General features: G+C 42.7%; 2 protein-coding genes across 2 annotated transcripts in view; both read left to right on the top strand.

The window, feature by feature from the left end:
* The first annotated feature begins 42 nt into the window (after positions 1-42).
* On the top strand, positions 43-20,875 carry EXD1 (exonuclease 3'-5' domain containing 1). Its single transcript, XM_074149507.1, has 11 exons — positions 43-169; positions 671-739; positions 1,762-1,813; positions 3,515-3,645; positions 4,916-4,980; positions 7,330-7,416; positions 8,397-8,501; positions 8,627-8,707; positions 12,659-12,802; positions 13,975-14,166; positions 20,534-20,875. Exons 1-11 carry the CDS (start codon positions 43-45, stop codon positions 20,786-20,788), a joined length of 1,308 nt encoding a protein of 435 aa, XP_074005608.1. The 3' UTR covers positions 20,789-20,875.
* Positions 20,876-23,363: 2,488 nt separating this feature from the next.
* INO80 (INO80 complex ATPase subunit) overlaps positions 23,364-23,878 on the top strand; it is a 68,019-nt gene continuing 67,504 nt past the window's right edge. Inside the window, exon 1 of the mRNA XM_074148486.1 lies at positions 23,364-23,655. The gene's annotated coding sequence lies outside the window, so the exon portion shown is untranslated. The remainder of the gene's footprint in view (positions 23,656-23,878) is intronic.

Here is a 23,878-nt window from a genome sequence, read left to right as displayed (position 1 = left end):
TCCCGCCGCGGGAGTCGAATTCTTCCCGTCTCTTGCTGCCGTATGGCCCTGGGCTGCGAGCGCCTCGGTGCCCTTCTGGAGAGAACGGTTAAGCTCACCTTAAGATGCGGCGTCTTCCAGGGGGTGCTGCAGCACGTGAACCCCGACCGGAGCCTCCTTCTGCGGAGAGGTCGGGGCCCAGGGCCGTACCGCGCCGCGCCCCTCAGAGCGGCCTCGGCCTGTGTGAGGGGAGCGGGCGGGCGAGGCCAGAGCTGGCGGCCCGCTCCCTGAGGGGAGGGCGCGGGCGCAGCGTGGGCAGCCCCCCACGGAGCGCCCCTGGGTGCTGCCCGAGAGGCCAAACGGCCTGTGGGCTCAATAAAATAAGTTTAAAGTAGAAGTTGGCAGCACCTGCCCGTGCTCTTGGCTGTGTAGGTGGGGCAGCCCTGAGTTGTACCCTATTCGGGGCACTGTTAACCTTACACAAACCCTCTTCTAAAGAGTGGAAGAGCTGTCACTTAATATAACGCATTTGTTGATTTTTTTTAATTTTTTTTTTTTACTTTTTTTCCTAGTTAATAGTACTGCCCGGTCATATGTTCTTGCTTTGTCCTGTAAATGACAAGCTTTTAACCCAAACAGTAGAGTTTGATGTATATCTGTTTGGTTTTTTTTTTCTCCTCCCTTATTTCAGTGAAGAACTTGGAAACTGGCAGAAGCACTCCGGGAGTAAAGATGTTTTTTGACCATGAAATAGTCAATGGTGAGGCTTTTCATACTACATTTTAGGGCACAGGGATCATGCCCATTCTTAGTTCAGCATTTTAAATCCACTTTTTGGTTACTGTGCTGTATTTTTCAGTTGCACACCTTCCTTCTAAGAGCACTAGGACTTAGAATGTTGTATAAATCACAACTTTGGTTCCGCAATTATCAATGAAATAGTAATAATTCCTCACTTTGTGACGGACTTGTGACTATACTGGGTTGAAGCTTATTAGTTAAATAATGAATGAAGTCCAATAAGACCACTAATGAAAGTAACCACTGTGAAGGTAATCAGCTGAGATAAGCGTGACCCCTGTTTATGTCTTGAAGGTAAGTTACATGCATTGTGCATGTTCTGTGTGCAAGACTTTCACTAATGGACTCTGCTGGGAAGTTAAATTGCTTAAAGTTGCAGTTAACTTGGTTTTGCTTTTATTTGCACGGGCAAATACATCTCTATTAAACGGTCTGTTTATCTCAGCCTCTTTTCATGATTCCCTAGTGAAGAATATGGGATTAAGAAAAACATTTCTAGTGTAAAAAGGTCCTGTGCATTTCTACTGGTGTCTGCTTTGCTTCGTGGACAAGGAGTGAAGTGTTGAGGGGGCAACAGCTAGAAGGCAGCTATTGGACTTGCCAAGTGCTTAAACTGACTCCATTCTGCATTTTTCTTTGTATCTGCTTTGTTCTATGTATAATAGTCTGCAAAGTAATTAGTTATCGTTCAGTATTGGCTTTGGTTTTGGTGGGATGCTAAGCCATTAGTCTTTTTTAAATGCTAGAGTTCTGAAATACACCTTGTCCAGGCTACCGATACAAGTTATTTTATGTAGGTTTGTACATCAGGGTGAATTTTAAATGATTTAAACAACACTTTGAGTTCAGTTTCTTTTTTTGCAAGTATGGCCATGCCTTATGGTGGTTACTATTGGTTATGGTTCTCCTTTTTTGGGAGATAACAAATGACAAAAAGTTGCTTGTCAGCACTAGAGTATAAATTGTTTGTTTCTATTGCAGTGGAATTGCTGGAGGAGCCAGATTCAGGGAAGGGAACAGCAGCGCTCTCTGAGTATGTTGAAATGTTTCCTTCCTTTCACAGTAGGCAAAGGGGTGGGATACGCTTGCTGAGGGGGCACCACTTAAGTTTAGTGTAATACTGATGTTCAGACTCAGCTATGCCAAGTTTGTATTTCTCTGTTCTAAAGAGGTGAACAAGGTGGTGAGTGCAAGATGTGCACTGTGTGAAAGGTTCTTTCAAGATACTATTTACAATGTCCCTTTTCCCGTCGTCTTCCTTCTTTTCCCGTCGTCTTCCTTCTTTTCCCGTCGTCTTCCTTCTTTTCCCGTCGTCTTCCTTCTTTTCCCGTCGTCTTCCTTCTTTTCCCGTCGTCTTCCTTCTTTTCCCGTCGTCTTCCTTCTTTTCCCGTCGTCTTCCTTCTTTTCCCGTCGTCTTCCTTCTTTTCCCGTCGTCTTCCTTCTTTTCCCTTCCCACTAGTGTTCCTAGATAGAAAAATTTGCTTGGTTTGTTTCCTTGTCAGCGTGTGGTTTCAGGGAGGATTTCCCATGAGCATTTCTTCTGTGGTGGAACAGTTCCAGGACAATTAGCCTTCCAGGGAAGGCTAGGTTTATGCAGATGCTCTCAGAGCATATGTAAATGGGACTTTGGGAAGCTGGTAAAAATATGTTTCAAACTGCAGGCCCATGCTCCTAGATGGCTTTGCTTTGAGTCTTCTCAAAAGGCCACATTTGAATAGTTTATTCTTTCTCTTAAGAGAAGTAGGAACGTAGTGGTGTCTACTGAATAGTCCTTAAAATATAGTTTAAAAGCACATAGAATTGCGATCAGCAGCAGTCGTCTTGCTTGCTGCTGTCTTGTCTCCTTACTCCCTGTTAAGGAAGCCTATGTTCACACATGCGTGAATATGCTCACTTCAGCAGGAGATTCCTGTGTTAATTCTTTAAATGTACAATTTTAGATACAAAATTCTTCAGCTACATCTTAAGACTAATCAGAACGTTTTTATGTTTTATTCTATTGACATAGTGATGTACGTGATTGCAGCTCTATAATCATAAATGGGATGTTTTTATATCAATATAAGGAAATTTATGCTAATAAGTCGTATTTCCCAGTGAAGTATTCTTGACGTCAGGCTGTCCTGTCATAGAAACTAAGCATCTTATATGCAACATCTGTAAGTCAGGTGAATGTTTGCTAACTCCCTTTTTTTTAGGTCCTGACGTGCCACAATTTGGTATGATTTAATAACTTCCATTTGATTACAGTAAAGTTTCAGTGGATATAACTGTTTTATGTATTGGTGAACTTGTTAAATCGCCCTCCGATTACAGTAACTAATGGATCAAATACTATTGATTCAATGTAAAGACTTACAGATATTTAAACTGTGTGGTTCTTGGGCTTCATTCTTTGTATTTTGAACTCTTTCTTTCCTTGAAACCATGGCTGACCTTTGCAGTGAACATCTGTTCAGGTTCTGCTTTCACCTTTTGCTTTCAGAATAAATGTGAAACTTTATCTGAAATAAAGGCACTTTTGTACAATATAAGCTTATTGTTGGGTAGCTTCAAAATCTTCTTTAAGAACTATGCACTTTGCATTAGGACGTTGGTTCACATGCAGCAGTTAATTGTCTGGACACAGGTAGATGGCATTGGATGAAATAATTTTCTTTATTAAAATGTCCATGCTGGTGGAACGTGTTGTGTTTTGACTTCTGTGCTATGTATGGTTGCCTTGCTCATGCAGGTGCACTTCAGCTGTCGAAGGGAACAAACGTGCAGAAGCGGGACCAGCAGATTGTGGCCCATGGACTTCTCTTTGCGATTCCCTAGAGAGCCAGCTCAGAGTCTCAAATAGCTTAAAATACTCCCTCTCAGGTAATGTGGACATTAGTCAAGCAATGTAGTTAGCTTGTTTTTGTCAGACAACATCTTTCCCAGAGGCTGTGATCTCTTGGTTTGCCTGTATCAGGACAGGGTGTATTCTGAAAGAGCAATGGTTGCAGAAAAATAAGTACAGAGCTCGTTATCTGCAGACACGCTCTTTGCCTGCAAAAAGGCCGCAACATCAGAAGCAAACTCATCTTCTTTCCAGAATGTTTGTCCTGTAGCTCTCATCAGCTGTAAAAGTGGCTGAGCAGCACAGCTGATCTTTTGGAGAAATCAAAGTGCTTCAGCCAGTGAGCATTCCTCTCTGGTGATCGTTTTAATCTTATACTTGTTTGTGCAAGGTATGTGGCATGATAGATACCTCAAAGCTCAGTAAGACTGTTGCCCTTTGGTTCTGTGCTGGCTGCCACGTGCTTGCGTTGGTTTGGTTATGTGGTTCCTGCTGTAGACATGTATACAGGTACAGATCCAAAATGTGATCGGCTCATTCTGCTGTTGCAGAGCCGTGACAAGAGTGCAAGACCTGTGTAGGTTAAAGGAAGGTTAGCTGGATTTACCCGGGTAGTGGGGGAGAAAATGAGCAAGGGTTGATGTGAACTGGGAGAGCCTTTAAACATTTGTTCTTATGATCTTTCAATTGAATATTATTTTAGAGCTTAGAAGATTGTCCTTGTGTTGTCATGGATGCATATTATTAACATTTGCATCTTACCTAAAGAGAAGGGAGAATCTTTATGAGAACCCTTCTTTACGTCTTCATTAGACATTGTTAAGCGGGTGTTAAAAAATATTAAAATCTGGCTTAAATTCTCCGTGTCCCCTTGATCCCTTAGCTGTCCGTGTTCTGTGGTGTCACTGTCGGTCAGTTTTGTCTTTGTTACAGTCTTTTTCCTTCCCTGGACAAGCCTGGGAATTAGGATGCTTTGTTTATTTATTTATTTTTTATGGATGTAATTTTTAAAGTGGAAACTTTTTTGTTTCTTTTAGGCATCATAGCGAAAAAAAGGTAATGCTACAACTCACTTTTAAACAGCCTGTTTTTCTCTCAAAAACCAGAATTTTGGCTCATGCTCGAGACTGTACACGTCTGAATCAGATAGTTCAGTAACCTGTTTGGGTGTGTTCAGGAAGTAGAGAAGGAAGAACTGAACAGCTAAACGAGAAAAGTAGAGTGATTATAGAAGTAAAATACATACCTTGTGCAAAGTCTATTCAAGTAGAGGAAGTGTCTAATGATTATTTTTTTATTTCCTTTTAGAGAAGAAGGAAGAAGAGAATGTGAAGTACACAGTTGTTGATTGTTCCCAGCAGTTTGGCCCAGCAGTAAGTGCTGATGAAAATTCTTATGGAGCATATATGACTTCTAAGCCCGTTCCATCTAATTGTCAGGAGATCCATTAGGTGGCAGGATTGTGAGCACTGCTTCCTGGCATCTTATACTCTTAAGTCACTTTTGCAGACTGTAGTGAAACTGAAGTAGAAATGGCATCTCTGTTGGCATCCAGGTGTATTTAAAGTTGTGCATACGTGCAGGGAAAGAGTGTAATGCATGTGAGTTTGCAGTGGGTGGGTGTGAATCTGCATCAGTGTGTGTTGGTTGCTGTTTTCAGACTGTGTCACCAGTAACTGAGGTGAAGGGTCAGTATTACTATTTAGTGAACAATTATTTTGTTTAGGAAGGGAACAACATGAGGATTTGTTGGCATTTGGAGAGAGAATTGACTGTGTTGTTTTTGTAGGTGTTTGGGACTCCAGACATGCCTGGACCTTTTCCTCTTAAATCACGTATAATAACATAAGCGGACTTGGTAGAAAGGCATTGTTTCAGGAGTCAGAGCCAATGATAGATTTATAATGAAATTGAATAGCATTTTTTAAAACCTGAATTAGACCACCAATACTATAGGTCCTCCTTGCCATTTTATCTTGCAGTAACATCGGTTGGGATTTGGGCTCTTATTATAGTAAATCTACTGCACGTACAGAGGAAAAGCTCTTCCCCACAGGAGGAGATTTCCCTGCTTACAAAGGAATCTTAACTGTTGCTTGAGAAAGAAGCTGGCTTTTTTATTCCTGTTTATGCCTTCTACTCTTGTGTTACATGTGTACTACAGGTTGCTTTATCTTAATTGTCTGAAGAATTTTCATGTCTTTGAGAGTCACAGGTTTTTCTTTTATACTTTAGAAAATGAGATCTTTTTATCTGAAAGGCACACCTTCTTTATGTGATTTTAAGGAAGTTCCTAAAACCTCCTTAAGAGAATTTCTTGGGAGGAGATCAGGGGAGTCTTTATTCTTTAGTTATCCATAATTTCTGCTAAATCTATCGTTGATAAGCTTAGGTGAATCATTAGGTAAGCTTGGGAAGTGTGGGTTAGGTGAGAGGACAGTGAGGTGGATGGAGAACTGGCTGAGTGGCAGAGCTCAGAGGGTTGTGATCAGTGGTGCCGAGTCCAGCTGGAGACCTGTGACTAGTGGTGTTCCACAGGGGTCAGTACTGGGTCCGGTCTTGTTCAATATATTCATCAACGACCTGGATGAGGGGACAGAGTGTACCCTCAGCAAGTTGGCTGATGACACCAAACTGGGAGGAATGGCTGACACACTAGAAGGCTTGTGCCACCATACAGCGAGACCTGGACAGGCTGGAGAGTTGGGCAGAGAGGAACCTGATGAAATTCAACAAGGGCAAGTGTAGGGTCCTGCACCTAGGGAGGAATAACGCCATGCACCAGTACAGGTTAGGGGCTGACCTGCTGAAAAGCAGCTCTGCAGAGAGAGACATGGCAGTCCTGGTGGACAAGTTGACCGTGAGGCAGCAATGTGCCCTTGTGGCCAAGAAGGCCAATGGTCTCCTGGGGTGCATTGAAAAGAGCATGGCCAACAGGTCAAGGGAGGTCATCCTCCCCCTTTATTCTGCCCTGTGGAGGCCACATCTGGAGTACTGTGTCCAATTCTGAGCTCCCCAGTTCAAGAAGGACAGGGAACTGCTGGAGAGAGTCCAGCAGAGGGCTATGAAGATGATCAAGGGAATGGAGCACCTCTCTTATAAGGGAAGGCTGAGATACCTGGGGCTGTCCAACCTGGAGAAGACTGAGAGGGGATCTTATGAATGCTTATAAATATCTAAAGGGCAGGTGTCACGAGGACAGGGTCAGGCTCTTCTCAGTGGTGCCTGGTGACAGGACAAGGGGCAACGGACACAAGCTGGAACACAGGAAGTTCCATCTCAACATGAGGACAAACTTCTTTACTGTGAGGATGCCAGAGCCCTGGAACAGGCTGCCCAGAGAGGGTGTGGAGTCTCCATCTCTGGAGATACTCAAAACTTGCCTGGATGCGTTCCTGTCCAGCCTGCTCTGGGTGACCCTGCTTTGGCAGGGGGTTTGGACTAGATGATCTCCAAAGTTCCCTTCCAATGCCTACAATTCTGTGCTTCTGTGGTTGATGTTTCTAGTTGTGGAATTTCCAGCTGTCTGTCTGTAACTGGACTGGTACTGTGTCTGTTTGTCTTGGATCACTATATATCTGAGATTCATTGTCGTTTTGATCTGTATTTACCTTTTTAAATATGGGTCATGACCAGAAAAACCACAATTTACTTTTTGTCCCTCTGCCTGTCATTCTCTTGCACTATTTATTTTATCCTTTTTTTTTTTTTTTTTTCATTAGGTGCTGCACCTGAAACAGCAGTGTGTTGTCAGTGTAGCGGGAGAAGGTGTTAATTTGTGTCGTCATGGAAAACTGTCATGGCTTGAGGTAAGAGACAGATATTTCCCAAAATGTGCCATTAAGCAAAGGCATAACTGAGAAACATTTGGAGATCAGCCTGTGTTTAAGACTTACTCGTGTAACTGCTTTGGTAAGGGATATGATGTTCTTCAGGATATATCAGGTATTTCATAAAGGACCTGTTGTGGAAAAAATTATGCCATTACAAGGCAATATAATAATTACTTAACTTGTATGTAATATATACATTTGTATATATCAATGTAACATATTTGGTTTGCCATCTTTATATACTTGTATACAGGCAGAGGTTTTATACTAGTACAGCTGTTACCTGTTGAAAAACTGCAAGATCTAATCACAATGCCAAATAATTGAAGGAGTGAAATCCATCTAAAGATGATTCAGTATCTTAATTAGCTGCAATATTATTAACATCTGAAAAGGAAGGGACAGAAAGGAGAATAGCTTAATATGTTAGCTCAAAATCATCTTAGTTTATTTTTAAATTGGTTTAAAAGTAAGTGTGTTTATCCAAAGCAAAAACTTGTGTGGGAGTTCATGCATCAAACTTAACTCATTTATGCAGAAGTAAGTGTCCACAAAATGTTTGCTTTGGTACAGCTAAATTGCTTTCAAATAACAGCTTTTGTTAAACCATTATGAATTTGAACGTAGGCAAAACCAAAATTTTATATCCTGTTTGAAATGCTGGGATGGAAAATGATGTCCTTTGTTCTTTGGTAGCAGTCTTTGCAAGGAAAGGAATGTTATGGGCACAAGAATTTTGTTGAAGTGGTTCTTTAAAAATGTCACCATAATAGGTGTAGAAGTACCATGATCCTGGGTTGCTCTTGATATGTCTTAAAATGCTGTATTTAACTGTGTGTAGTAGACTACTGGGTCATTCTTTCTAATTATTTTGAGAGTCTCTGAGCATCTCTGAAAAAACAAGACTTGTTTATGAATTAGCATTCCTCACTCATTTTCTCTGCAATTTGTTGTAGGTAGCAACAAGCAGCCATATTTTTCTATTTGATATCTTCTTTCTGGGACCTTGGGCTTTCAAAAATGGATTACAAATGGTGCTGGAAGATAAAAACATCTTGAAGGTAAGGGTACAGGATGTGTGAGGACATTTGTGGTGGCAGAGGTCATATACATATATAATGATCTAGTTGCACCAAAAAAGCCACAGTTGGACACAAGTTTGTCTGACAGCTCTTTCTTCCTTCAGGTCATGCATGACTGCCGCTGGATCTCAGACTGCCTCTTTCACCAGTATGGTGTCCTTCTCTCCAATGTCTTTGATACACAGGTACCCTTCAGATATTCTGGGTGGGAACAAAAGTTTTAACCAGAGAAGCTTCAGCCTTATTCAGGGCATTCTTTCAGAGAAGGTTTAACATTACTAGGATGTGACAGTTGTTGAACCACATAAGTGTAGCGTTTATGTTCTAGCTAAACAGAGCCAGCAGACAAGGCTGATAATGTTATTTGCAGTCTTGTGTAGACCCATTTTAAAAGGTAGTTAATATCTAATATTAGCAGCAAGTTTAATTTTTTTTTTTTAAGATGTATTAACTGGTATTGATCAAACTTGGCACAACCTGAGGCTACTGTGACTTAAACAGGAGCCAGCTTGTGCTTTATATTCTTTGTTATTCTTTCAGACAGATAAGGCTGCAGGTATCCAGCCCTGGGAAGCACGTGCTAATAAAAGCAGTGGTGGATGTGAGAGAACAGGCCAGGTTACCAGGTTGCTGGTGCTGGCCCCAGTAGTTGTGGTAATTAATGCTGTGTGACTAACAGGAGAATTAGAGCCTTTTGAGAGAGAAGAAAATAACATAGTGGCTATGATCTTTCATAATGGGCATGGCTATGTTATGCATAGTTATGCGTGACTTGTCATTGCCTATATCCTGACTTTTCATGTCATAGATGTGACTGCCTATAGTAACTCTTTAAAGCCCTAATCTGGGCTACGTAGTAAGCTTTATACAGCAGAGGTTTTTCTCAGTCCCTCTCTGGTGTTAGTTTGGCCCTTTCCCCCTGAAAATTATGTTATTCCATAACAGGTAAAACATCAGTGTCAGCGTTGTCTTGACTGCATGAAAAAGATAGGGGTGAAAATTCCCACCAGCACTCCCAAATGTACTGGCTATGACTTGTAACTGTTGGAGTGGAAGAAACTAACCAGAACTATTCACCCCAGTATCTAAGATACACAGAATTGCACTCATTGTTCTGTTGTCTTGGTATGAGCTGGTGTGTGTGCTTTTCTTGCACTGGTAGGTCTATAGGGTTAGATTCAGTTACTTTGATTCATTGGCCTGGATCCTGCTTCTAATGTAAGTAAGCTAGTGAAGTAGTCTGATTTTGGCTACCTTGCAGTGTACCCCTGGTATTGTGGAATTAACCTGTCTTGTCTTCTACTTTGTACTACTGGAACAAATAACCAGGAGATACCTCTGAGCAAACTCTCACAGATGCTTTTTTAGTGAAGCACTTCTTAGAGACAGCTTCCCAGTGGTGTTAAAATTGGAACAGGCTGCATGCACAAGTGAGTGCTTAAAAAGCACAGCAATGGAATGAAGAACTCTGATTTAGATGGCATCCTGCCTGCATAATTTGGAAAGTATTATTTATACCTAGTTTTAGCTGGTTGCTGCAACTGCTTATTCCTTGCAATAAGTAACCGAATATAATTAACACAACATGTAGAGGATGGCAGTGAAAGGTTTCTGATCTTCACTGGCTGTCTTCCCCGTTGATGGTCTTAATAGTACTTAAACATTATCTGTTGGAGTAAGTTCTAATGATAATGTCTGTGGAACTCTGATACTGCTGTTTCACCTTTGACTGCCAGGGGCAGGGGGGAGGGGGTGTCCCTATTGAGCTGTAGCAACCTGCAAATCCCTGCCTACTGTAAAACATTGTTGGTTGCGTATCTGTGTACTACCAGAAGAAATAATACAATTCTTCCTAGAGGTTTGTGCTGAAACAATAAAGAAAATCTGATAGCTTGAGATTTTCTGTAAGACAGAGGTCTATGCAAGGTTTAATCATAAAAATGTTATGATCAAACAACATTTAATCATATGTTGTTTGATTAAACAGTTGTTGTGTGGTTGTTGTTGTCTGGTTCCACAGATCAGCGCACATACGCAGCTCTTTAGCATGTTGTAGTTTTTCTGCCCTTGAATTCAAGCCTTAGCATGCAATGACTTCGGACAAAGATTTTCACAGTGAAAGCTAAACCATTGTTTTAATTGCGGGCAAGTTTATTCTATAACCTTGTTCATTCAGGTTAGATTTTTTTATGGATATTGATCACAAAGATTCTTTCATTTTTATTTAAATATTTCAGTATTTTCTTTCCTTGTTTGGAAAGCTCTGAAAGTCTTTACTAGAAGCTCTCTTGCTAACCTTCTAGATGAATGGAATATATTTCTGTAGATTTGAACATCATCTTTGTTTTGACTTTGAGTAAAAGTAGTTGATTGCTTGAGATCTTTGTCTGTGTTTGGCCACTGAGAGTGAAAAGCCAGAGAAGGTTTTAGTGGTCAAAAGTACAATACAAAGGACTGTTCAGTAATGAGTGATGGAAGATTCCTCTTTTTCTGGGGATTTGTGCTTACAATCCAGTGTGCTACAACCCAGGTCAGCTTCACCTGGGTCTTCTCTGTTTTCTTCTCTTCAGTGAACTCATCAGTTTGAATTGCTGCAATTCCTTTCTCCAAGTATGTTTCCTGCCACTTTTCAGTGGTGGTTGTAGACTTTGGACTGCAGCAGTGTACTCAGCCTAGCAGAAATACAGGCAGTCCTAGATTCTCTGTCCTGCCACAGAGCATAGGAGGTCTGACATAATTTATTTCTTTGACTGCTCGTTCTACTTGTCGTACTCCAATGTTTTGCATTGTCTTCATAATACCATCATATCATCTTTTATTCCTTGGGAATTCAGTAAATGGATTGGCTTAGCACTTTCTTCTGGTAGACGTAGCAAATGCATGGCTTCTCTCCCAGAGAAGGCAGCAGTTAGCTATTTACCTGATGCCTTAGAGGCAACTTTAGTCATTAATAAATCAAACCAACTTGTTTGCCTTTGCTGTTGGACAGGAAGATTTTTTTTTTTTTTCCAAAGACTTTTGGAAAGCTAGGGGGGGGTTGGTCTTGGAGTTTACCCTCACTATAAGAGTCCAGAAGAGGTCAGTTACAATTCTGTGGTCACTATTGCAGGGGCTGAGCTGGTGCTGCCGAGCACTATGTGGAGTGGTCTAGATAGCACATGGACAGCATGTGGTAGAACAACTGGGACAGTGGCTTCAGCTGTAACCCTTGCAGTAAAACTGGGCTGGCCTGTAAGCTCATGGTTTTGTTGGCCGGATTGTGTATGCTTGTGTTGAGAGTGGTTCAAGATCTCTTACGAGAGACTAGTAAGGACAAAAGTGCTATGAGAGGTCAGTGGGGATTTCGGGGGACCATAGTGGGAATCTGGGCTTTTGAGTAGGAGAGGAAATCTGAAGGGTAGGTTGTTCTAATGACAGATAGCTCAGTCTCAGATTTTGAGTCTGGATGCAGGCTTTTTATATTTTCCTCTCTATTCCCCTGGTGAGTGGACTCTCTTCCAGGCTTCCCTTTTCCATTGTCGCCTCTCTGCACCTGTTGCAATGGTCCCACTCGTCTCTGTGTTCCTTGGTTAGGGACAAGTCAGGGCTGTTTCCGCTCTTGCTGCAGAAGGGTAAAAGGGATGAAACCAGGATAAGAAACAAGCAAACACCATGCCATGCAGTCACTGCTGGAAGCTGTTGTCTGCTTCCTTGCTGGCTCTGTATGCTGTCAAAGATGACTCTTACTGGCAAAATCAGGTTTTAGGCAAAAGGTTTTTGACAATTTACATATACTTTCATGTTTTCCTTACATTGCATCACTATTTCAGGTTTTAGATAAGTATTCTGGGGAAGTATCACTGTATACTCTCTTCTGATAATGCTCTTAACCACCTGCTGTCTGGAGATGAGCACAGGGCTAGAAGAAGCCTTAGGTTAATACAACATATAACTTAACGTAAGTCATTCTTGTAACTTAATTTACCCTTTTGTATAACTTAACAGCTTTAAGGAATGGGATTTCTAGGTCTGCAACTGTATGCAGTCAAAATGAGGATTAATCGCTTTGCAGCATACTTTACTTCTGTCAAACCTCCACATTCTTTGCCTTGGGTTAACGGCTGCTGGTCATGGCATACTGGTCCCTTCCATCACAGGCTGCTGATGTTCTGCAGTTCTCAATGGCGACAGGCGGCTTCCTTCCACACCGTGTCTGCACGTTACAGGAGTGTTTGATGCAGCACTTGAAGATACCTTCCAAATGCGATGCCATCATGAAGTGCGGACAGCACGTGGCTTCAGTGAGTGATTCATTGAGGCACCTTCTGAAGACTCAGTTGTGAGCTGTGCTTTGCCCATATTCAGATGTTTCTGTCAGTTTTTTTAAGAGCATGGCACTATGTAGTGGTCAAATTGCTATAGTTAAAGACATTTTGTAACACTGACTTGGGAGACAGAAGCAAGCTTTGGTTGGTGTCAGTGCTTGTGCTGGTATTTCCTAACAGCTTATTTGAAATTGAGGTTTTGAAGCACCACAAAGCTTGTACAATAGAAGATATATATATAACTCGGGTAAAAAAATGTTCTGGATATCTTGATACACTTGACTAATTCTGAAACCTAGTTTCAACAGAACAAGTTGATTAAAATGAATCATGAGTCAAGTAGGGAAAGAGGAAGCTTTTATTGCCAGCATTATTAGAATGAAGAAATGAGAGTAGCAATTTTTTTCTTGCTTGTGCAGTTCAGTAGCATTTGCCAAATCATTATTCTGTATTATCCTTGTTTTTGTTAATCTTTCAGAGGGGGACAAGCAAGGGAAAACTTAATGGGCTGTGAGCTCCTAAGATTTGGGAAACATAAGCTTGATAAATAGACTAGAATAGACTATTTCAGTTGGAAGGGACCTACAACAATCATCTAGTCCAACTGCTGGACCAATTCAGGGCTGACCAAGCTAAAGCATGTTATTAAGGGCATTGTCTAAATGTGTCTTAAACACTGACAGGCTTGGGGCATCGATCACCTCTCTAGGAAGCCTGTTCCAGTGTTTGACCGCCCTCTCAGTAAAGAAATGCTTCCCAATGTCCAGTCTAAACCTCCCCCGGTACAGCTCTGAACCATTCCCATGTGTCCTATCACTGGATACCAGGGAGAAAAGTTCAGCACCTCCCTCTCCCCCTCCTCAGGGAGCTGTAGAGAGCAGTAAGGTCGCCCCTCAGCCTCCTTTTCTCCAAAATAGACAAGCCCAGAGTCCTTAACCACTGTCATAGGACATTTCTTCCAGCCCTTTCATCAGCTATGTTGCCTTCCTCTGGAAGAATTTGAGGACCTTCACATCCTTCTTAAATTGTGGTGGTGCCTAGAACTGCACACAGTGTTCATGTTGTAAACTGCAGAGGAATGTGATGAAAAGCTTTGTTATGATTTTTGCTACTTAAATAACTGTTTTCATTTACATTGGGATACACAGGAGAATCCTGACATATGGTTCTTGAGACCCTTTCCAGCTTCTCTGCTTAAAGCATTTGCTCTGAAGGCAATGTACCTTCTCCTGCTCCACTCAACTCTAATGGATAACTTGATGTCTGACCTAACAGCTGTAGTACATGATTATTTAAATGCTTATAGGACTGCGTCTGGGCATCACCTTGGGAGCACAAATGTAAGTATGTCTTTGCTTGTTTCTCTGGTTAGTGATTTGATCTAAGGCTCTGATGGAAAAAGTCTGGAGGACCTGGCTACAGTAGCTTCCTTTTCTGCCACTCTCCACCCTACTTTATGCCACATACCTTGTTTGCTGTGTGCAGCAGCAGCAATGATGGTGTCTGTATCTCCCTAGCTGTGTTTCATGTTAGTCCCTTGGCACAAATCCACCTGAAGTTAGTGCTGTGGGTGGTAAACTGCAGCTGTTAAGGCATGAGCACAGGCACGGGTGCCTCCTGTTCACTCTTATCTGAGACTGAGAACCTCTGGGCTCAGTAGGGGCTGCGTATGTGCGAGGGCATGAAGAGGGACAGGCAACTGTGAAGTGTTGGTACCTGGAGCTGCCAGAGTTGCTTTGTTTTGGCAAGTGCATTTAGTCCCCAGATCTTGTTCTATTTTCCTCGTATTCTGTAATCTTTACTGCTGAGCTGTTTTGCATATTCTGTCTGTTTCTGAGAAATAATGTCTCTTGTTGGCCAATGATTTTTATTTCTGTAAAAGCATCTCTGAGTTATCTTTCTAATTTGTTCTCACTTGTGTTATCAAAAAAAAATACAAAATAAAATCAAGTCAAGTAACACTTTTCATCTTTAGTTAAATAGAACTGTTAGTATTGCATGCCCAGATACCCTGGAGTGGCGCTTGTGTGGTGGCTACTTCTGTAACTGCTTTTTAATTTTTAAAGTGTGGGGGGAAATGAGATTGACTCAGGAACTTGACTTCCTGCACTAATGGAAGGAACAGGTCCATGCAAAGCAAACAAGCAGTGGTATTGATGTGGTCTTTTTCTGTCTTCTCAATGAAGTAATCTTAGGAGGGCTTACAATAATTCTGTAAGATATTGCTGGTATTAAATTCGGGTGAAAAGCAAGTGGTCAAACATCCTCATTCATCACAAAGACACTGAACTAACAGGATTAAATCCTGTTACTGCCTCATTTTTGCAGTTGTAAATGTCTTGAAACATGTATTAGGAAAAGAGAATGCAGCTCTATCTTCATGGAAGAAATTGTCTTTTTCTTTGCCCTGGTTTAACAAAGCGTTCAAGCACAAACTTGAATCCTTTGGGAATTACTTAAGGGCTCAGAGCAGTAAATCCCATTAGTGAGGATTTCAGAGGAGATTAGATAACCACAAGAGGTCATAGTTGCTTCACAGATGGAAGAGAAGAGGTCATATCTGAAAATCTTTTCTTTTTAGAGATCTGCCAGAAAAAGAAGGCTGTACATAGTTCAGGAAAAAAAAAAATTAGCTTGACATAGGAATTTCCAATGTGAAATGCATGCACAAGTAAGCCTGACACAAGGGAAAAAGAACAGTCTGTTGAAATGAAAAGAGTACAAATTCTGTTTTGCATTGGGTTATTTGGTTGTAGAATTTAAAGAGGTACTCAGGTTGCTGAAGTCAATCCTTTTGTAAATACATTTATTCCATAAGATTAATCTGATCCTGAGCATTTCAAATGGCATTTTGAAGATCTATTGAATATTACCATATTGATCATAACCACAATCATTAACCACTGATAATCATACTTCTTGCAGTTGCTTTACAAATATTGTAGTATGGATAGTAAAAGTAGACTTTTTTCACCATCATTTCACTGTTAATCATTTTCTGGTGTTTCTATATCTTGCGAGATCACACGAGTGAAAGTTTTTTCTACTTTATTTAAAATCTGCTTGCAATACATATTTGAACTACAAATACGGAGTTTGGTTTAGTTAAAGCTGGCCTGTTACTTCAGTTTTTTCACTCAGTAAACAAAATTAACTTTAAGGGACTCCTCTGCAAGTTGATCAGCTGAATCTGTTTAAAAAAAAAAAAAAGGCGCAAAAAAAAAAAGAGCTTTGTACAACCTCTAGTTTTTCTGGCTAAGTCTGTATTAATTCCTGTAATCAAAAAGCCTTTATTCAGATCTGATTCTCAGAATGAAGTAAGAGTCAAGATACTTACACACCCCACATCCCCCCTTATTTATTCTAGTGCTTTTTCATGGATATTTGGAAGTAAAGTTTATCCATTGCTAAGGTCTGTGTTACGCCTTCTGTGCACTTGGTGGAGCTACAGTTGAAAGTTAATTGGAAAATGCTTTTACTGGGCTATTCTACTTTTTACACTGACCGGTTACAACTCACACTTGGACCCATGGTGAACAGCAGCCTGGTACAACAAGCTTGACTTCGTCATGGAGCTGGACTCTGGTGTTGCTGTTGTTGGAGACTCTGTTCTCGATGACTGTTCTCCAGACGTGATCTGGTGCAGTTCCAACGCTACTTCAGCAGAAGCAATGCATCTCCTTGGATTCTGAAGTAAATAGCCATGCTAGGGATACATTTTGGAACCCTGAAATATCTACTATGCTCTCTCCATGCTGAAGAACTGGAAGAGAGGCCTCTCTTGCTGAAGCAGGACTGCAGCAAAATCGAAGACAATAAATGCTTCAGGGCCATGAAGATACCTTGTGCTACTTCAGCTTCTAAATTGGAAGGTGGATGTAATTTCTGAGTGAACAGAAACAATCTGTGGTACATCAGGCCTTTACTTGAAAGCCACTGGGCAAGAGAGTCTCCAAGTTACCACGGCTTCTTTGATTTACAGGCACTTGGAGAAGATGACTAGATCTGGAAATTGACTCACTTCTATCACTCCAGATAAGGGAGCCTTTTCTGGGCCCTTCTTGGTTCTGTTTTAGTTCTTGGCTTCTGCTGTCTGAACAGAACCACCAGGACTTCAGCCTTTTGACAAAGGACAAGTTAGTTATGTAGGCGTGCCTTCTGCGTACCTTCTATTGTGCCTCAGGCTACAAAGGTGTTTGAGTATGGTTGTACCTGAGTAGAGCAGTGAACAGAGACATGCTTCCCTGGCCTGCTCGCTTCCTCTGATCTTATTGAGTGCCATCATGTCACACAGAAGAAGGCCTTTTTTTTTTCCTTCTCCCATTTCCCCAAACTTAGGACACTCCCATGGAAACTATACTTGCAAAACAAGTACACAGATACAGAGAAAGTTTCAATCATGAGGCTTCATTAAAAATGAAGTACTGAAGCTGGATGAAATACATAGCCACATTCCTTCCCAACTCCAGCTGTCATGTGTTGAAGCTTAGCTCCTGAACATTGAACTTCAGCTTGGACTAGCATGATAGCATCCTCCTAATGCTTCCCAGGTCACTGCCACATCCAGTTTACAATTCCAACGGCTTTTGTGTGTAATAACAGTATCAGGATATACTTGGTGAAAAAGATGCTTCGGCTTTCCAGTCTGAGATTGCCTGTGAATTGAATAATGCTGAGAAATGACCTATAATATGAATATAAATAATGACCACTGGGGCAGTTCTTACTTTCTCCTCTTGTTGAATCAGGGCGTTCAGTCTCTGGGAGCAGATCTGGACTAGACTCTGTTTTTTCTCCTCTTGGAAATAGCAGCAAGGAATATGCATGATCACATGTACCTTTGTCCAAGTTTGCCTTGTTTCTTGAAGGTGAATGACTGGTGGGGGTTTGGTTTTGTTCCAGCATATTTCAAAAGAAGCTTGTACTTTCCCTTTACTTAAGACAAGTTTTCATAAATAATTTGATGGGAACAAAGTCCTAGGTTGTCAGAGGCCATGTCAGAGGCTCATAGAAATGGAGATGAATGACTGTTTATTGCTTTCACAGCAATAAACTGGTAAGAGCAGAGCAAGCAGCAGTTATGTATTTTGTGCAAATGGTGTGTTTGAATCTTTGACTTGGATGTCGTAATCCTCATGAGCAATTGCAGCAGTCACTGGTGGTAGTCCTGGTTTCAACTGAGGTTTCAGCCATCTTTACTTCCCCTTGATCTTTCAGATGTTTTGCTGGAAATTACAAAGAAACAGAGTCCTTGTGGGCAGCCCTTCCAGCAAGACTTCCACCTTGCTTTTGGACAGGCAAACGCATTCTTTTGTTATTTGACAGTTGTTTCAGCAGTTAACAGAAGGTATAATGAGGAGCTGGCCTATGAGGTGGTACCCCAGGTAGGAGACACGCTGTCAACATGGCATGATGCAACTCTATGGATTAGAGCTTCCTTCAGGAAAGGGTTGCGGAAAAGATGGGTGTCGTGCATCGTAGCAGTTGCTAACAACAGTAAAGTATTGCCAGTGGTCCACAGCAGTCAAAAATGATAATGCAAAAATGAAGTGCTAATGATACTTTTGATGTTGAACTGGAAGAAGAGAATGAAGAGGAAAATGGAGAAAAAAAAGAATTTTAAAGAAAAGAAAGGCATCTTATTGACCCTGGCAGTTTTGGAAATGTATGTTGATGCTTTCTGTGGTTTCTTGTGTCATTACCTGCAAGTAGTAGTTGAGTCTTCTGAACAGTGGGCACTCCCTCCTAAGCAACTGACTTTTTATCCACAAACCAGGTGCAAAACAGTAACCTCTGATCCTCAGCACTTCATTAGCAAAACCCTCAGCTTCCTTCTCAAAAGGATAATCTTCCTTAACTGCCCAACACAAACTTCCCACCCTGAAGGTCTCTGCAGTTTCCTGCATTTTCAGTATAACTGTCTGCCAGGAGTAATTGTTCTTCCTCTGGATGCAGGCATCGAGTAAGATGGGTTTCTGAGCCTCTACACCTCTGTCACTAGGAAAGAGCTAGTAAAGGAGCTATACGTGCTACATTTCTTGTAGATTCATATTGTGTGTTGTTAGGTACTTGGAAATGCAGCTGCATTCTGATGTTTAGGACTTTGATTCAAAGAAGCAAACGCAGCCTGGGAAGCCAGCAGTGTAAAGAAGCAAATGTTCTCCTGGAAGTGCAGTGTTTAAGTGGTGACAATTCCCAAGCAGAGCTCTGGTACCACGGGGGAGTTACAGCAGAGTTGATTTCCCAATGCACTCAAGGTAAAGCTGCAGTAGGTAAGGTGCAGTGCAGTATATAATACCACATAACATGTTCGTGACATGGTGGCATAAACTCTGTTCTTTGTCTAAATATAATTGCATGCCTGAGCCAGAAGTTTTCTTAATTGGCAGGTGAGTTGGGACTGCACACAATGCATATTAATCATTATGAACATGCAGCCTGAATTTTTGTGCAGCTTGGCTTTAAGTGGTTTAGAGTGTGGATAACCTCTCACTGTAGGACACAGAACGAATGTTTTTGGTGTGGGAATCTCCATGCTTTTTTTTTTTTATGATGAATGTAGAAGAGAAAAAAAATGTTGTGTTTATTACCCCACTGCTTTTGTATTCTGATCATCACTTGGCCCTGCAGCATGCTTGACATATTGTGCTCCTCTCATATTTAAAGAAATTTTTTTAATTATTTGTTATGTTTTTGTTAAATATTAATAAAATTATTATGGCTTGCCCTTTGTTTTTTTCTGTAACTTCGTCCTTACCATTTTCTTCACCTGGATGCGGCTTTGCTTTCCTGAAGGGATGCTTACTTCATAGTCTCCATTCCCCTAACCTGTAGTTGTGCTGGTTTCCTTTCACTCATTCTGTGATCTTTTTGCTGTTAGGTTATGTTTATTCTATGCTGCTCGTATGTTGTCTTGAAGCTGTCTCCATGCTACCTGCTAGGATTGAATTTGCTTGGCTGCCTCTTTACTACTTTTTATCAAGCTTCCTTATTTGTGTAATTCCCCTTTCTACAGCTGAATGCAACTGTGGATTTTTTTGTTGTTGTTCCTACAAAGATGGTGAACTTTGTAGTTTTTGCTAAGGAGCAGATCCTTGAATGTCGTATGTTGAGCAGTGTCCCATGCACTACTAAGGACCAAATCAAGGAGTGTATCTCCTTTCACGTACTTCCAAGCAGCTGTTCCATTGATTTGTTAACAATGTTGGCTTTTTTCCCCCATAAGGTTTTCTTTTTTACCTAGATAGAATACCATGGTTTTAAATGAAAAGCCAGGAAAGCTGCCTTTGCAGTGGCTCCTACAAGCAAACATGAACTGGTTATGCTTCTTTTGGGGGTTTACAACAACTTCGTAGTGCAAAAGGTTTCTCAGGAGAGATCTAAATCCCATATGTGAAGTATTAACCTAATCTTTGAAGGTCTTAATAATGTAAACAATAAATGCAAGTCTAATATTTTTCCCTTTGGGTTGCCTTTAAAAAAAAAAGGGGGGGAGTGGGCAGACTTTTTTCACCTGAGGCATTGTTTGTATAAGCAGCTGGTTGATACATTCCACGGATATAATGAGAGACGATTGTTCTGTTCCATTGGCTAATTACAGAGGGAGCTCTTATCTGGTACTAGCAAAAGTAGAGCATGCGTATGCATATGTATTGATTTGATTTCTTTTCTGTTTCTTTTTTTTTTTTTTTTTTTTTTCCTTATCAGTCCACTTGCATGGAGCTGCCAGAGGAGCTGCGTCAGCTGGCACGTATCCAGAAGCTGCGAAGGGAGAATGCAGTAAAAGACTATAAGATGAACAAGGATGGTCTTTTGATCAGACCAGCCATGGAATTAAAAGAGAGAAATGATCCATACAAGGATGGAAACTACAGAGATGATGGGGAACGCTTTCCCACAGATAAAGCGGTGCCTCAAATTACATCCTTCCACAATTGGGAAATCAAAATCAAGAAACCTTAAACCGACCTCAGGCTGGCTGTCCAAATCTAATTTCTGATACAGGTGACTTGATGAGCTCAGGCTGGGTATTTGAAGACATTCAAATGGAAAAAAAAAAAAGGGACTATTCCCCATGCAGAAGTGTCAAACAAAAGTTCCCCTCTTTACAATGACAGGAAAACCCATTGTTGAATGAAAATAGTGATGGTCTTTCTTTCGAAGGAAATTCTGTCTGTGTCTGACTGTTCTTCTCAGGGTCTATTCCCGAGGTCCATTTCTTTCAAGAGTTATTTTTGAATTTAAAACAAGTGTCTCTTGTTTTTCTTACATTGAGAGAGTTTTTCTTATATTATGAGACCAATGTCTTAATTTGTATAGGTTCTTTTGTTGCCAGCTGCAGGTATGCAAAACTCTCATCCAATCCAGATATGTAAACAGGGGACCTTATAAGATGCCTGTTCATTGAGATTAGAAAGGGTTTGCTTGGAAAAATAAAAAAACCCCACCCTTCTGGGCAAAAAAAAAAAAAGCCTTGGTTTATATACAGATAAGTCTCTTGGCGTAGCTACACAACAGTCTTTCATGGGAGAGTGGAAAAGGTGACACCCTAATGAACCACTGCGTTGGCAAGAACAGCAAAGAGGTGTATAAAGTAACAGGAGTTTTCTGCCAAGTCAGAGTTATTTTAGGCTGAGAAAAGAAGCTTCCTGCTGAAAGCTGGATGCCACCGCTGTTTGTCAGCACTGCTGTATCAAACTCGTGCAGATACAGCTGTAACACGAATGTGGTGTGTAGATGGACAAGCGTGTATAAAGGAGGGGGAAGAAGCAGTTAATTTAAAAGACATAAAGTATTCCCACCCAAGCAAAACAAGATATAAAGGCGAAACTAGTTTATTTCCAGTATACTTCATTTGGATGGTATACACTAGAAGTAAAGCTCCTCCAACCGATAGCAGGAGTCCACCACATGACAAAATTAATGCAGGCCATGCCTGAGTCTTGGAACGTAGTTTTTTTTGGCATATTGCTATATTTGACTTGCAAGCACAGGACTGTTGAAAATGTTTTGCTTTTGAAATTCTAAATTTATACACATGTATGTATTCAAATGCATAAAAAGTATGGCAATGTTTTGCCATTCTAATGCTTCAGACAGGGTGGGGGAACACCTTATTCAAGCATAAGGAAGGTTTTGTTCCCAGGGTTGTGCCTATGACTATAGCTGAACGCTGATGAACAATAGCATAGGAAAGAACGGAAGAGGTAGCGGTCCCTGTCGCAGCCAGAGACCCCAGTCCAGGAACAACCTGGGCCCTGGGTTACAAGGGACGTGATGTTTGCGTGTGAGTACGTACCAATCCCTGTTGCAGTTGCTTAGCTTTGGGTGTACTAAATGCTTATGATGTATCTGTGTGCATTTCTTTTCAGTATTGTTAGGGGAAATGTGTTAGGTTTTGGGTTTATTGTGTGTTTTTTTTCTCTCCACAAAGAGAACTAGACCAGCAGCATTTAAATAGGTCTCTTTGAAACGATAGAAAGAACTTGATCACTTCTGGGAGTGGCAGAAAAAATGGCAGAACTTCCAAGTTTTGTTGTCTTTACATTTTCTGCGTTGTTGTTTGGGTTTTTTTAAAACCCTTAACAGTACTCTGTGATCGAACTGTATAGTGCTTTTGACTCGGTTCACTTTAGAATAAAAAAGGTTTGAAACAAGTCTGTCTTTCAACTTGTTATTTGGTAATTGAGCCCGTGTTTTGCTTGGTCTGGCGGTGGGACTGGGCCCCTGTCCAGCACTGGAGCTCGTGTCATTCACTGGGAGCAAGATTCTCCCAAGCTGTGACGACTTACCACAAATCGGTGAGGTACCGTGTGGGAGACGCAGCCTCTCCCGAGCCAGACACAGCCCAAGGTTGTATTTCCAGGACTGAAATCCAGTCCTATTAAGTAGAAAGAGAAAATGGCGGTATGAGAACGGAAGGAGGGAGAGACGAGGAAGTAGCATGTGAAGGCATCAAGTCTGGGATGTGAAGAGTGATCCAGGGTTATCTCTGTGCAGGATACAAACTGATTGCCACGGTTCCAGCGCCGTCTGCGCCTCTATGCTCCCCCTCTGTCGCGGGGGCGAGCGGGCAGGGAGCTTTGCTGCGCTCCCGACCCCCTGGCAGCTCTTCTGGCCCGGCCGCTGAGAGAGGCCTGGCCGCCTTCCGTCCCCAGGGCGCTGCCCGCCATCTTCCCTCAGCGCCCCGCCGCCCTTCCGGCGGGCTCAAGGGCGAGCGCGCGTCGCTTCCGGTCCCCACCCGCCTACCCCACGCAAGCTATCGCGAGAGTTCGCCCCGCCTCACGCGAGACTGGCTGGCTCACCCGGCCGATTCGCCCGAGTCCCTTCGGCAATTTCCGTCAGCGCCAGGCTCGACCAATCGGCCGCGGGAGCGCATCGATGGGAACGGGCCCCCCGCGGGCTACCCTCGGGGACGGCGCCCGCCGTGTGGGCCCTGGGGGCCGTTCGGCGGCGGCGGCGACGCCGGCGAGGTGGCGGGGCCGAGGCTCCGGGCCGGGGCGGCGGGAAGGTATGCTGGGCTCGATTGTTCAGGCCTGGCCATGGCGCCTCTCCTCCCCCCCGCCATGGCTCCCCGTGTCCCTGCTCCTCTCCTCTCAGTGAGCGAAAGTGGCCGCCGCCGCCGTCCCAGCGCCCGCAACCGCCGCCTCCTCCTCAGCAGCAGCGCGGGCGCCATCTTGGCGAGGCAGGAGTCGAGAGGGCCCCGCGGCAGGAGACAGGCAGCGCCAACCCCGGCAACGAGCGGCGAAGAGGCCGGTTGGAGCGAGCGGGGGAGCGAGCCCGGGGAACACCCCCAGCCCCCCGCCGCCGCCGCCGGGCCCGCTCCCCAGGTGAGCCACCGCGCCGACCGAGCAAGGACACGCCGGGATGGGGCTACCAGGGGTGGTAGCGGGGCTCGGCCTGGGCAGGCCTCGGCTTCGCACCCCCATCCCCCCACCCCCCCACCCCGCTAAGCGGCGGCCGTAGCAGCCGGGCCTCTTCTTAAAGGGACAGGCCCCTTCCCCGCCCTGCCCGCCGGATGCGCCCCGATATACCGGCGCAAGGAGCCGCCCC

This window comes from Numenius arquata, chromosome 6 (assembly GCF_964106895.1).
Source record: "Numenius arquata chromosome 6, bNumArq3.hap1.1, whole genome shotgun sequence".
In the NCBI taxonomy this organism is placed as follows: domain Eukaryota; kingdom Metazoa; phylum Chordata; class Aves; order Charadriiformes; family Scolopacidae; genus Numenius; species Numenius arquata.
The sequence above is the reverse complement of the archived record's forward strand: the minus strand, read 5'-3'. Positions and strand labels throughout refer to the sequence as shown.